At 42.1% G+C, this 13512-nt stretch overlaps 1 protein-coding gene across 6 annotated transcripts in view; it reads right to left on the reverse strand.

Moving 5' to 3' along the window:
- Positions 1 to 13512, reverse strand: part of LOC131688790 (centrosome-associated protein CEP250) — a 31895-nt gene that overhangs the window by 17147 nt on the left and 1236 nt on the right. For 5 of the 6 annotated variants that reach the window (XM_058973336.1, XM_058973320.1, XM_058973329.1 and 2 more), the window contains exons 3-4: positions 13047 to 13261; positions 7622 to 12955 (exon numbers count right to left, since the gene is read on the reverse strand). In XM_058973336.1, coding sequence (XP_058829319.1) covers positions 7622 to 12955; positions 13047 to 13261 — 5549 coding nt within the window. Of the gene's footprint in view, positions 1 to 6387; positions 6740 to 7621; positions 12956 to 13046; positions 13262 to 13512 lie in introns of those variants that run through there. The other variant, XM_058973351.1, reaches the window with a different exon arrangement.

Raw genomic sequence — 13512 nt, forward strand, 5'->3', positions numbered from 1 at the left:
GTTAGATCTTGAATACGAACGTCCACCACATCATTTATCATACACACGGGGATCTTGATTCTGATGTTATTAAATTCGACCTCTAGTTGCATGTTGTTTTTTTTTGCGATGAAGCTTTCTGTCTGTGCTAAACTTTTAAACGTAATCAAAACACAGTTTTTGACGTGGTGTAGCTGAATATACATAGCGTCCGCGAGGTTAAGCCTCTTATCAACTTTAACTAGTTTTCCACCTCCTGAACTGTTAGACCCACGAGTTTTATTAAAGTCGATCGAGATTGTGTTATTCCGTAGCACAAACACTTTTGTTTACTATGGCAGATTGATTCCACTGCGCAGCCGGGGGAAACGATACAATACTGTTTGTGCACTGGATATAAAACAAAGCGCTGGCTTGCTTCACCGGTGCCTATAGCGTAGCGATTTTTTGCTTCTGCTTTGTGTGAGCTCAAAAGACTGGATTCTACCAACTCGAAAGTGAATGATTGAGAGAGGCCTTGAGTTTGAGTCTTGGTGGCGGTAGATTCAACTGAAATTTGTCATTTGAAACAGAAAACTCGCATAACTGCCACTGATCCACTGAGTTCACTGGGTGATTTAAAAAAAAATCAAACGTGTTAGAGGAATTATACATTCAGGACCATAACGATGGTTTTAAATGCCTTCCTTCGAAGGTTTTAGTTTTTTGTTAAAATTAAACAAGGAAAGCAGCACTCGGGCTGTAAAGCGATTGGGCGTTGGAAGAATATTGATAGTAGGAGCGGTTTCTTTCTGCTTGATGATGCTGATATTTAAAGAAATAGGCATGAATGTCCAATTGAAGCAAAACGTGGGAACCTGGAACGGGACCTGCGAATTTTATCTTTCGTTTCGCATAGCCACCACCATTTTCAATGGACTGCCGCATTTGACGTTCCATTTTTTTGATATTCGCAGGTCTCGTCTCAGATCCGAAGAGTATTTTCAGATAATCGGTTGCAGTAAGGGTTCGTAGTACCGACGCTTTTTAACGGAAGCTGGTACCGCGGAACTGAGGGCCTCCGGTACTACCGATATACCGGTGCAATATGGAAACTCGATTTAATGACGAAAAACTCTCCAAAGACATTAAATTCCCAAAATATTGTTATTATTGATCGACTCTTATGTACTGAACACTTATTACTATCAACAAAGCATATGCAACGTGTCGTTTGCATTCAGCGTATTTCCCCAACAGCCTAAAACATGTCAAGGTTAAATTAAGAACATTTTTCATTCAGTGTAGGTTTTGAAATATATCTCGAAAAACTGAAAAATTTCACTTGTACAACCAATCAAGCTACCCACTTTATTTAGCGGAACAAAACATTAAAATTCTTGCTGAAATTGATGAAACTGCACCAAATCCAGTGGATGCACATAACAGCATTTTGTTCGAAGGTCAATCGCCAGAACTATCCAGAACTTCAGCCGGATAGAACAATACTGGTCTCTGGTCAAGCGAAATCTATTCGAAACTAGCAGGAAAGCAAATTGTGTCAATCATTTTAATATGAAATGGAGTGTCGCCGCAAGCGTATCTAGGAGGACCATATACCGACACTATCACGTCTACGTACCTGCAATAGCAGTGGAGATTGATGGAGTGGTTTACAAACCGTGTATTTCCCTTTTTCAAACAGATGCTCAGTCCAGTACTGAACTAATGAAAATATGACATCGTGGATTAATTTTTCACAGTATGCAATTATTGATCCTTATGAAAACCTGCTGAAAACAGTGCTCCCTACAATAACAACATTTTTAATGCAGTTAATAGCTAGATTGCCCCTTTTACAGACATGGTGTCCTTCGAAGGCTTAGTCACCGAATCGATCACCGTTTTACAGTAAAATTGCGGAAGTATTCTCCCGAAAATCGATTCCTTCGAAATTTTACTAAACAGTTCAAGATGGAATGTGTTTGTGCATCGGCTAGCTCAAGGAGATGTTAACTCCCAGCAAGTCTTCACAATTAATAGCAGATCAACTCTAATCCAAGATGTTTGTGACGATACCAACATGACAAATTTAAGCACGAGAAAAATTACACCGACAAGAATTTACAAGCGCATTAGATCAATCGCTATGTTCGACATTGCTACAGTTGCAATGTCGAAGATAATCCCTACGATAGTAACCATCTGCACATCACCATTTCATATAGAATCTCATACGAAACATTGATTGAAAAAGTTACACCATTGCGATATCCGAAAGATTCGAATCCTTTTGAGAGCCTCCTCCGGAGGAAGGGTAGAGATGTTCAGCTTTCTTGATTCCCGCCGCCGCGAATTTAGCCCAGACTGGTACCAGTACCCGGTGCGAAATCACTCGGGGTCGGTCTCCTACCTAGTGATTGGATAAAGAGTGATCATACGTGTGTCCTCCACGTACAAAACCTTCCTGAACGGTGGAACACTCGATAGCTTCAGAAAGTACGCGACTTTAGAAAAGACAATGAAGAGCTTGATGAAAGCCAAAAAACAACTATTGGTGCCAGTTCGTTGACGGGTTAACGAGAGATTCATCGATGAACACTGCTTGCAGAACGGACGAAGGCGCAAACCGAATCTTTGTCCTGACGGTTATCCTCCCGTGCGATTAGTTAGCAACCCTTTCTTTTTGAAAAGCTAATGGTATAGCAAGTTTCCACAACTGCAAAATGCTCGCCTGTGAGAAACGTTCGCTATTGGCGAGTGCTCGCTTATGAGAAACGTTTGCTTTTGAGAAAGCGGTCCATTAATTTTCCACTATTTAATTGTAGGTATATTTCGTCATAGTAGACGAGCTCTCATCTGTGTCAAGTCGCTTTTCGTCCTTGCAGTTGTCTCTCGTACGTTCTAAAAGAAAAAAAGTCCACTTTCATACAGTAACATTGCTTTGTCAGCTAAACGTCATTGGTCCATTAGGCTCATTGTTCCGGAACAATTTGTTAAAGTGTGCCCCTAGGAATTACCGGAACAGTATCTATCGTTAGACCCATGCAAAGCTGAGATGGATGTCAAAATAAAATCGACTCCCCGATTGAAATTGTGTCCATCCACTTCAACTGGTCTCTTCGTGACCTTTTTCCGTGCCAAAGACAAAAAATGTATTGAGATTTCCTGAGTTCTGGCGGAGCTATATTCGAGCGTGACAGAAAAGTCGAAAATTCGCCCCGATATGCTTAAATAATAGCTTGAAACAGGTAAATGATATTGCAGTCTACGGGCCTTTTATAAAGGAGTACAAAGTATATGTACCAGCTAACCAGGTCGAAATAGACGGGGGTCATTTCCAAATCGAGTTTGAATCGCGCGCGGGGTTGGCGCTTTTAAAGACATTATGCTTCAGCCAGAGCAGAGCAGATAGTAGACTGCAAACGATCTTCAGTAGAAATACAGAGACCTGATCAGACTGTATCAAATAACATGATGATTTTTGGGATTTCTCATTTCGATTGCGCAACCGATGCGATATCTTGATCCTGTTAGTATTTGAAAATTTCGAGAAGCTTATGGAGCTAAATTCTTAGCCCAAATTTATGTCCTTGTATTTCGATTTCATTGCACAAAACATCCATTCTTTTTATTGTTCCGATTGTGTCAATTGCTTTCATAACACTGATTCAAATTTACAATGTTGACAGAGATAGTAATTTTCTGCGAATAATTCAACCCTTCTATCCAAAAATCGTAATTACATTTATAAATAAAAACCTATTTAATTACAGTTTTTGGCTATGTTATGAGCCCCATTCTGGACAAACTTTCTAAAGGCAATCGGAACGTGCGGAGATGCAAAAAGCAGTATTTCTCATGCTAATTGATATACAAAATTTAAACACAAAGCTCAAATGTCCGGAGTAACCGTCCCCAGAATTTAGACAGTTATTTGGAATCACAAAAAGTGCTGTATTGCAAAACGGCATAATTCGAGCCACTCTTCGACATATTGGTCCCGTGAACAGTGGTATTTGTGTCTGTGCCGACGGTTATCACGATATCGAGCATATTGTCTGGTCACGCTTATTTGTTTTTTTTTTGTATCGTAAACACAAATACATTCACTGACAGCATACCGATTCGGCAAGTCTTCGATGTTCCATTTGAAGTTGTAATACCTGACCGAACGGAATGAATTTGATATTTATTTATAAAGCTTTTAACCGCAAGGGTCATTCGCCTTTTTCAGAAATAACGTACATTTCAAATAATTGCAATTTATAAAATGATATTGGGCGTACTGCTTGCTGTTGCGCGTTACCTTTCTCGGGGGCGACTCGTTATTGCCATTATTCCCTTTGCCATTTGTTGGTTGTTCTATCTGCCCTCTCCCTCGCTCTCGTGTACGTTATGTCGTTGTGGCTAGAATAGTTTTGGTTTTCACTGTTGATTTTTTGTTTCTGAGTGACCTTGCTGTATCCGTCTTCTTTTTTGGTTATTCTTTCCCTGGATGTACTGAATGTTGTCTTAGGGATGATTATCGGTTGATGAACTGTTTGTGATTCGGCATGTGAAGGTTGTTTGTCAGTGTGTGTTCTATAGAAAATTGTTGTAGTAGATCCAGTTTCCTTAGCAGTTTTGGCATGGTTTACCATAGTGTGTCATCTGGTTGCAAAACTAACACGTGGGCGTTTACCCAGGGTATGTGCATAGGGTTCTTTGGATGTAGGTGATACTTTGGGAAGATTTGCATTCGAAGGTAAGATGGTATAGGTTGGTGTAGCTGCATTCTAACCACAAGAACTTCGTTGATAATTCAGTGAAAAAAGTTTCTCCAGGTTTCATTCATAACGGATTCCACTTCTCCGTCTTTCGACATGAATTTGCAGCTGCGCGGTGCCAAATCATGTAAGTGAATTTCCGTAATATCCTTGTCAATATAAACGAGGATCTTGGTTTTAACGTTGTCGTAATCGCAGTCGTCTTTCAGGTTATTCACCATATAAACAAATTCTGCATAGCATATTGAACGTTATCAGTATCACATTTTTGTATGATGTAGTTGCAGGTGTGAAACTAACGTAAGATCAAGATCAATTTTCACCTTTACCAAATATTCCACCTCGCGTGTTCTTCGAGTTTGCGTAAAGTCGATCACGACAGTATTTTCCCTTAGTGGGCGTTTGTTTAGCTATGAGTGACCGGCGTATTTTAGCTTCTGGTCAGGCGCTGGATTGAACTGAATGGATGAACGGGGACCATCCAGTCCCGGTAGGTGCTCTAGTATATTATACTGATGGTTAAAAACGTGACTGTGGTGTGGAAGCAGGAAGCTGTCATCACTATAGGTTCTACAAGGCCCTAGACTCTATATCGTCAGTCTTTCAAGTGGAGGTATGTGCGAGTGAAACCTGTGCCAGAAAGTGTGCGCTTTGAACGGGTCAGGGTCATTTGGCATAAAGTCATTTAGCATAACGGTCATTTGGCATAATTTTTAATTTTGTGAACAGTGCGGGTCATTTGGCATAACGGATAGTTGGCATAATTTTGATAAGTGACGTAATTTGCCATTTTAATAATTTCACACTGAGAAGTAAGGTCATTCGGCGTAATTTTGAGACGTGCTACTGCTGAAGATCCAAAATTAATTAGCGTTAGCCTTCTTTACCAAATAATAAATACATTTACGTCTAACGTGGCTAGCCACCTCGCTTCAAGTCATGTGCTGTCCGACATCTCTGTCGCTTCGTCGAACTTAAACTAATTCATAGTCCCTATAAGTAACCTCTTAATCACCGAGTCGGGCAAAGGAGTAGATCGCAGGTTTGCTTACGAGGGGCCGCCGTGCTAGAGCAGTGTAACAACTGATGATTCAATATATGTAAATTCATTCAACAAACCATCGTTTGAAAAACTTGGCGATATTCAGAAATATTTAGTTAACTATCGTCTAGATTGAACGGAATATAATTCGAAAGAACGGTTCATGGGATAAAAAAATGGCAATAAGGATTATTTTATTTATCGAAACGTTGTATGGACAGCTAAAACTATCGGAAAGCTATGTATGTATGGAAAGCTATGTATAGCGATCATAATAAGGAGTTGGTCATTTTGTCAGATAACCTGGCTGTGTTAAGATCTATGGGTTAATGTATCTTCTGAGTCTAAACCCGTAAATAGCTGTCGACAAATTCTGATCGCTATGGTAGGCAAATGCAGGCCCACAATTTTTGTGCACGATTAAGAGTCGCCCAAAATTTTGGAAGATCTTGATTTCTATGCAACACATATATGTGTGGGTTTTGTTTCGTTAGAAAAAAATAATGAGATCTGCTATCTTTGGTCAATTGTATATTGTTTTCTGTTTTAGTAAAATTGATAGCTAATAAAGTAAATAAACTTAATTGCATAAGTTACAATTAATAATCAACATGACAAAATATGTACAATTTCATCCACCCTAATGGAACGGTGGGGTAAGTGGTCTCAGAGTAAGCTCCAGCTCCGCATTACTCAGCGATCTGTTGATGTAACCAACCAGCAGTATATTAACGACAATGATTATCAGCGGATACTTGATAAGCTTGTAAATGAATCGCTTCCAACGGTTCGAAGCTGCCTTGTCATTTTGCTCACCGGAGGAACCACCACCACCACCACCAACGATCAACGATTCTTCAGCAGCAGAAACCGAAGCAGGCAATTGCTCACCCACCGTCGACTGCGGGATGCCCGAATCTGACTCCGTGGAGGAATCAGACGTACTGGAGACAATAGCAGATTGAACAATCTGGAAGTAGGGAGAAGTGCAAGAGAGAGAGAGAAAACAGAAAATTAGTTTCGAGGGGTGAGGTTTTAGTGTCGCAGTTGAGACTGGGACACGACAATAACTACTTTTTTCATTTGCATGCAGTTGATACAAGTGCAATAGTGGGATGAATGGAAAATGGGATGGAATGGAGAGCCAGATGTTCAAATGCTATTGTCTGCAGTTATGGATGATCTTGGAAAGGATTTGTTAAAAATCATTTTTAGGGAATTTTGCCTAAACATGTCAAATATCTAAATTATTTATGAAATTAGCGTTTCAACTTCCTCTCATCAGAATCCAACACTAACTTAGTGACCCTAGTAAAATTAATCCAAAAGCCATGAAGTATGTGTTAAAAAACACGGTATCATCTGTAGTTTGAAATTGACGTCATTAAAAAAATGGAAGTAGAGCGATGTTTCGAGGGACTTCCTTGTGAGAAACATGCTATTTAGCGAAGAACAAAACTTTGTAATCAGCGTACGTTTGCAATCCATTAGTAAACCCATAAATTAATCTATATAATGACAATTAAACGCAGAACGATTGTGTGGACATAGTATTACAATACAACTACTTACATATGGTCGGTGTTAAGTCAGACCGGACTAAGTCGCAAAACTTCAAAAAATGAGATAATGACAATACTGGATAAAAAATTTCTTCAGCTACATTCAACTTTTGCCAGATTTGAAATATGTAACCATAAACAAGAATTATGGCAAAAAAAAATTTCCAATTATATCGTAGAGGATGCTGATTTTCAAACTTCAAACCCGTTTTTCTCGAAATTAATATTTTGTCACTTAGTCCGGTCTGACTTAACACCGACCATATTACAATAAACATGCTTGTACTCACCATTTTGAGTTTCATCTTCTCCAGTTTGCCCTCGAGCTCATTTCGGACCTCCTTCACCTTCTCGTCGGCAGTCTTATTGGCATTATCCAGCTCCCTCTTGAGTGCCAGCTGTTCCTTCTCCCATTGCTGTTCCATCTTCGTCTTCTCATCGCGAGTCTTATCCAGCTTCGCCTTGAAAATAGCAAGGTCCGTCTGACACTTCGCGTTGATTTTGCGCTCCTCCGAATGCAGTCGCTCCAGTTCCTTAACCTTCTGTTCATATATTTTATACTTCTGCACCTCCTGCAGTAGCATGTTAGCCTTCGAATTATCCTTCAGATGACTGGTTTCGATCTTAACCAACGACTTTTTCAGTGTTTCTATCTTGTTGCTTTGTTCCGAGTTTTTCAGCTCCAAATCGAGTATCTTGGTCCGTTGCAGCTCTTGATTCGATTCCACGGTGCTCTTTTCAAGCTTCAAAGTGTGCAGAGTGTCCTTCAACGAAGCCAGTTCGGACTGCAGCTTCTCGATCTGCTGCTGTTTCGAGCTCAGACAATCGCGCAGTTCCTTCGTATTGTTCTGTAAACCCTTCTCCTGGACCTGACAGTGTTCGATAGTATCCAGCAGTTCGTCCCGCTTCGCCTGAAGTTCTGAGTAGGAAACTTTCAGCGACATCAGTTCCTGTCTTAGTGTATCAATCTGTTGGTTCTTTCCGCACAATCCATCGAGTTGTTTTCTTAAACTGTCCAATTGCTTCTCCCTATCGAGCAGCAGTTTTTCCTTAGCTGAGAGTGCGGCCTTGGAGGCAACCATTTCCTGGTCCTGTTGTTGAACTTTTTGGTTCAGTTCTTGGTTGAGTTCGCGTGCATTGATGAATGCTTCGTTCAGTGTATCGTAATCGTGCAGCTGACGGTTCAAACGATGGTCTATGTCGGATTTGTCTCCGCGGAGTGTTTCTAGTTCGGTGGTAAGTTTACGTTTGTCGTCCTTGACCAGTTCCAGCTCGTTTTGTAGCTGTGTCAGCTGTAAATCGAGGTGGTTCTTGTCGGCGATGGCCGTTTCATATTCGGCTGTTTTGGATGTTAAAAGCGATTGGAATTGATTGAGATCGTGGGTTAGCTGGTTTATTTCGGCATCTTTAGCCGAAATGGTGGTTTGTTGATTGGCGAGCTCGGTTCGGGTATCGGTTAGTTGTTGGTTCAATGTCTGAAGTTGAGATTCCAGTGATAATTGAATCGATTGTAGGTCTTCCCATTGCTTAAAAATGGCTTCTTTTGAAGCAACGGCGTCTGAGAGACTTTCGGTAAGTTCTACTGATTTCTGCTCTTGGTCGATCAATGATGCCTGCTTGGTAGCAAGTTCACGTTCCGTTGATTGCAAGCGTTGCTCCAATACTTTTTGGGCGGATTCATTTTCTTCAAGGGTTACAGTAAGTTCGACGCACTTCGCTTCACATGCTATCAATGATTCTTTCAGGGATTGAACCTCTGTTTCACGGGCTTCGAGTTGCTCTTGCTTATTCAAAACTTCAGTCGATCGTGTTTTCAATTTCTCAGTCAGTTCTTGTATTTGAGACACTAAACAGGTCCTACTCTGATCGGCTTCCTCCAGTTTTTTCAACGTCTTCTGGTTGTCGCACGTCACTTCTTCAAGCAATTTTGTCTGCTTCAAAACTGCATCCTCTTTCTCTTGCTTGAGAGATTCCAATTGTTGGGTCGTTTGTAACAGTTGCTCGGACATTGAGGCCATTTCCTCCAATTTAATTTTCAGTGAATCATTCGCTTCGAGCAACTTCTTCTGGTTGGTTTCGATAAAATCATTCTTCTCTGCCAAGTCAATTTCCCTAGCAGAAACTAGATCCTTCAGAACTTTTTTCTCCGTCTCCAGAGAAGCGACTTGTTCCAAAGCAGTTTTGTGGGATTCAGTTAAATCATTCAACGTTTTCTCCAATTCTTGCTTAGAAGCTTGAACCAGATCAGCTTGCTGCAGCAGTTGCTGCTTAGAATCCGTCGCGACTTGCAAATCAGTCTTTAATTGATCAATCGACGTTTGATGCGATTTAAGCTGTTCTAAAACGGCAAACTTTTCCGATTCAATATTTGATTTTTCAGAACGCAATTTAGCTAGGCTCTGTGATAATTCAGAAATTTTCACTTCCAACGTACCTTTGTCTGAGAGCGATTGTTCCAACGTTTCACAAGTTCCTTCCAGCTCCTTCACTCTACGCGTAGCAACATTCAGTTGTTCAGTACCAATTTTGAACTTCTCTCTCAACGCCTCAACCTCCGCACTCAACTTTGTGACCTTTGACTCCTGCTTCGCGTTCTCCGCCACAAAATTTTCGCGTACCTTCGAAAGCTCCGTTAAAAGCTTACCACTCTGCTCGCCCAATGCCTCCTTGTCGGCATCGATTCGTTCGACCTCCGCCTCCAGACGGCACTTTTCCTCCCTCAGCGTGTCCCGATCTTCCTCGAGCAACGCGATCGATTCCGTTAGCTCTTCCATTTTTTCAGCGGATTCAGCTTGCTCCTTCCGAAGTATCTCCTGGGCGGAGATAAGTTCTTCCCTTTCCCTCTGCAAGCTAGACAATTTCTCGTTCGCTTTCAACAATTGACAACCGAGCTCGTCCGATTTCTCCCGCTCTTGTTCGAGTGCTTCGTGCAAGGATGATTTACCCTGTCGTACCGTACCCAAGGCCGTGGCCAGTTCCTGGACCTTCTCTTCGAGTCTTTCTTTCTCGCGACATAGTCGAGAGATGGTTTCTCTTTGGCCTTCGAGTGTCGACAGACTTTCACTCAGCTCGGACTCTAGCCGGCTGTTCTCCGATTCCAGCGCCGTTAGGCGATCTTCCAAATCAGCCCGTTCCGTCGATAGCTGTGCCGATAGCTGCTTCTGATTCTCTAAATTCGATTGTGTTTCGCTCATTTCAACTTCTAATTGAGAGCAACGAAGCTCCTGTTCACTATGTTTGTGGGAAATAACGTCCAACTGATCAACCTTCTCCTGCAATTGACACTCCAACTCGGCCAGCATTTGTTCCACTTTCTGAACATCAGCTTCAAGCCGCCTGGAATAATTGACTGCGTCATGCAACTGCTTTCGCATGTCAGCTTCCAGTTCCCTGCCTGCATCGGAAAGTTTCGATTTCTCCATCGTTACCGTCTCCAGTTCATCACCTAACTTTGCAGATTTCGATCGTTCCACCTCCAACTGGACATTTAACTCTGTCACTTCATCTTCCAGTTGGACATTTCGATCGTGTACTGCTTGCTTTTCCACACGAACCTCACCGAGTAGTTCATTAAGAGCCTTTTTATCCGCTTCCAGTCCGTCATTTTCCAACTTTAGCGCTTTGAACTCAGCCACAATCTGAGCGAGATTGTCCTCCAGCGAACTCTTTTCGATTCGTAGCTTGTACTGATAGGCGGACAGTTTGGTTAGTAAACCAGCTAGTTGACCAATTTTGTTTTGCAGGGTAGCAATTTTAGCCGAATATTGATCCTCCAATTGACCGATTCGAGTTTGAATTAATCGATATCCTGCTAGCAGGGAATGGTTGACGCCGGTGAGCAGCTGCTGCTGCTGCTGTGCATCGGCTAGCTGGGTCTGATCACGCTGGTGTCGATCGCTCCAATTACGTTCCTGCTGTTCGATTTGACCTGTTTTGCTCGAGAGCAGCTGCTCCAGCTCATGGACTTTAGCGGCGAGATTCTCGATTTCTTTGAAATTTTTCTGAGAGACGTCTTGCTGTTGGGCAACTGTACGTTCTAAGTTGGTCTTCTCGTCCAGAAGACTTTGTATTCGATCGTTCAACTGAGCTTTTTCTTGGTTCAACCGTTCTGCGTCTTGTTGTGACCGGTCTAGCTTCTGCCTTTTCGTTAGTAAATCAGTCTCGAGTAAAGCGAGTTTGTTCTCCAGCTCACGTTTCTCTAGGTTTATATTGTTGGTTAGGCTCTCAAGCTGCTGTGTCGTCTTCTGTTGCTTCTCCAACTCCGACTGCATGTTGCAGTTTGTGTCCTTAGTCGCCGTGAGCTCTTCTCGAATACAATTCGTTTCACTACGTGCTGACTCTAAAGACTGCTCCGTAGCTTCCAACTGCTTCAGAATATCATCCAACGATGATTGAGTACTCTGAACTTTTTCGCTAAGAATGTGTATTGATTGTTGCAGTTCTGCTTTCTCCTGTTCGATCGAACAAATTTTTTCGTTCCTTTCAACCATGGATGCTCGAGCTTGTTCCACTTCTTCCGTAAGAAGTTGTATCTTTTGCTCTGCCTCGGCCTGCTTATCCTGGAGAATTTGTCGGCTAGCTTCACCGATGCTTATTTCCTTCTGCAGAGCAATTTTCTCAACCGTAATTTTCATGTTCATCGCAGCAAGCCGGTCTTTGTCATCCTTCAAACTTCGAACACGATTCCGCAAATCGTCAATTTTATCAAACAACGAGGAATAATCGCTATCTTCATAGTCTTCATTCATCGAAACCATCAGATAATCGATCTTTTTCGTAATCGATTCATACTCTTCCTTCAAACCATTGAACTCAACATTCAAGTTCAAATTTTGCTTGCAAAGTTCTTCTCGCTCTTCCTGTAGCTTATCATTGTCCGAAATCAACTTTAGGAAATCACGCTTCTGCTTCAGCAGTTCCTCTTTTAGCTCAACATTCTGACGCTGATATTCATCGGCATTCTTCCGAGTGATCTTCAAATCCTTTTCGATTTCCACCGAACGAATCTCTAAACCCCTAAGCACTTCTCCCTTTGCCGCAACTTGCGTCTTCAACCGACTTAGTTTATCCTCCAGAACCTCGTTCATTTCCTCCATCATCTCTTTATCCGCTCTCGCCTTACCATACTCCTCAAACAGACTTTCATAGCACACCTTGAAAATATTCATCTTCTCAACAAACCCCACATCGCTCGGATTCCCAGTCCCAGCGGGGAGCCTACCGACCACATCACCATAAAGCCGAAAAAACTGCCCAACCAAACCGGAAACGCGCACCTTCTCCTGCTCGTACAGCTCAAGCGAACGCTTGAGCAAACCATTTTCCGCCTCCTTTTCCTTCAGCTGCACATCGACCACCGCACTGGCCATATTCTCCGGGCTAGTGTTACTGCCCGCCGAACTGAGCTCCATACATTCGAAGGAAGTGTTCAGATTGTCAGCCGCCGTACCTTCCCGCTGCAGCCGGTTTTCCTTGATGAACGTCTGTAGATCTTCGTTGCTCTCCCGCAGGTACTTGATCATTTCGTCTTTTTCCAGCAGGCACTCATTCAAGGTACCAACGGAACCTTCCAGCTCGAGGATTTTGTGGTTCAGTTTGGTGATTTGGCTGTTGCGGTAGTTGATCTGCGTGTTAAATAAATTTCGAAAGATTAATTTTACGTTAAATAGAGCAAATTACCGCCAGGTAGATAGTATCCCGCTGTGCAATACTAACCTTTTCGGTCGCATGCCTGTTGTTCTCGCTGATCGTTTCCAGCTCAATCTTAAGCCGGTCGAGGGTTTCCTCCTTTTCGCTGAGCTGCCGCTGGATGCGGTTCAATTTGTAATCGGCATCCCGCTGTTTGTTGGGCGATTCGTTCTCCTGGTTGCATGACTGCAGTTTGGCGCTGAGCTCACGAATGTCCTTCAGCAGCTTGCGCTTGTCCTCCACTGAGGGTTGGAAGAAAAAATTATTTGTTGTGTTGCTATGGATACTTTATAATTTTCAAGATTGAGAAATCAACTGTGATTTTTTCTACTACCGTTTACGAGAGTTAAAATTTAAGCCTACTATGTCCACTATTTTTTAGAATTGGCCATGGAATAAAAATCCATACCCAGTTTCGTCGCACTTCGTTTTCTTTTGAAAGGATGTTCTACGAACATTACGTGACTGATCGAAATAGGGAGATATAGAAACT

The sequence above is a fragment of the Topomyia yanbarensis genome, chromosome 1, assembly GCF_030247195.1.
Source record: "Topomyia yanbarensis strain Yona2022 chromosome 1, ASM3024719v1, whole genome shotgun sequence".
Taxonomy (NCBI): Eukaryota; Metazoa; Arthropoda; class Insecta; order Diptera; family Culicidae; genus Topomyia; species Topomyia yanbarensis.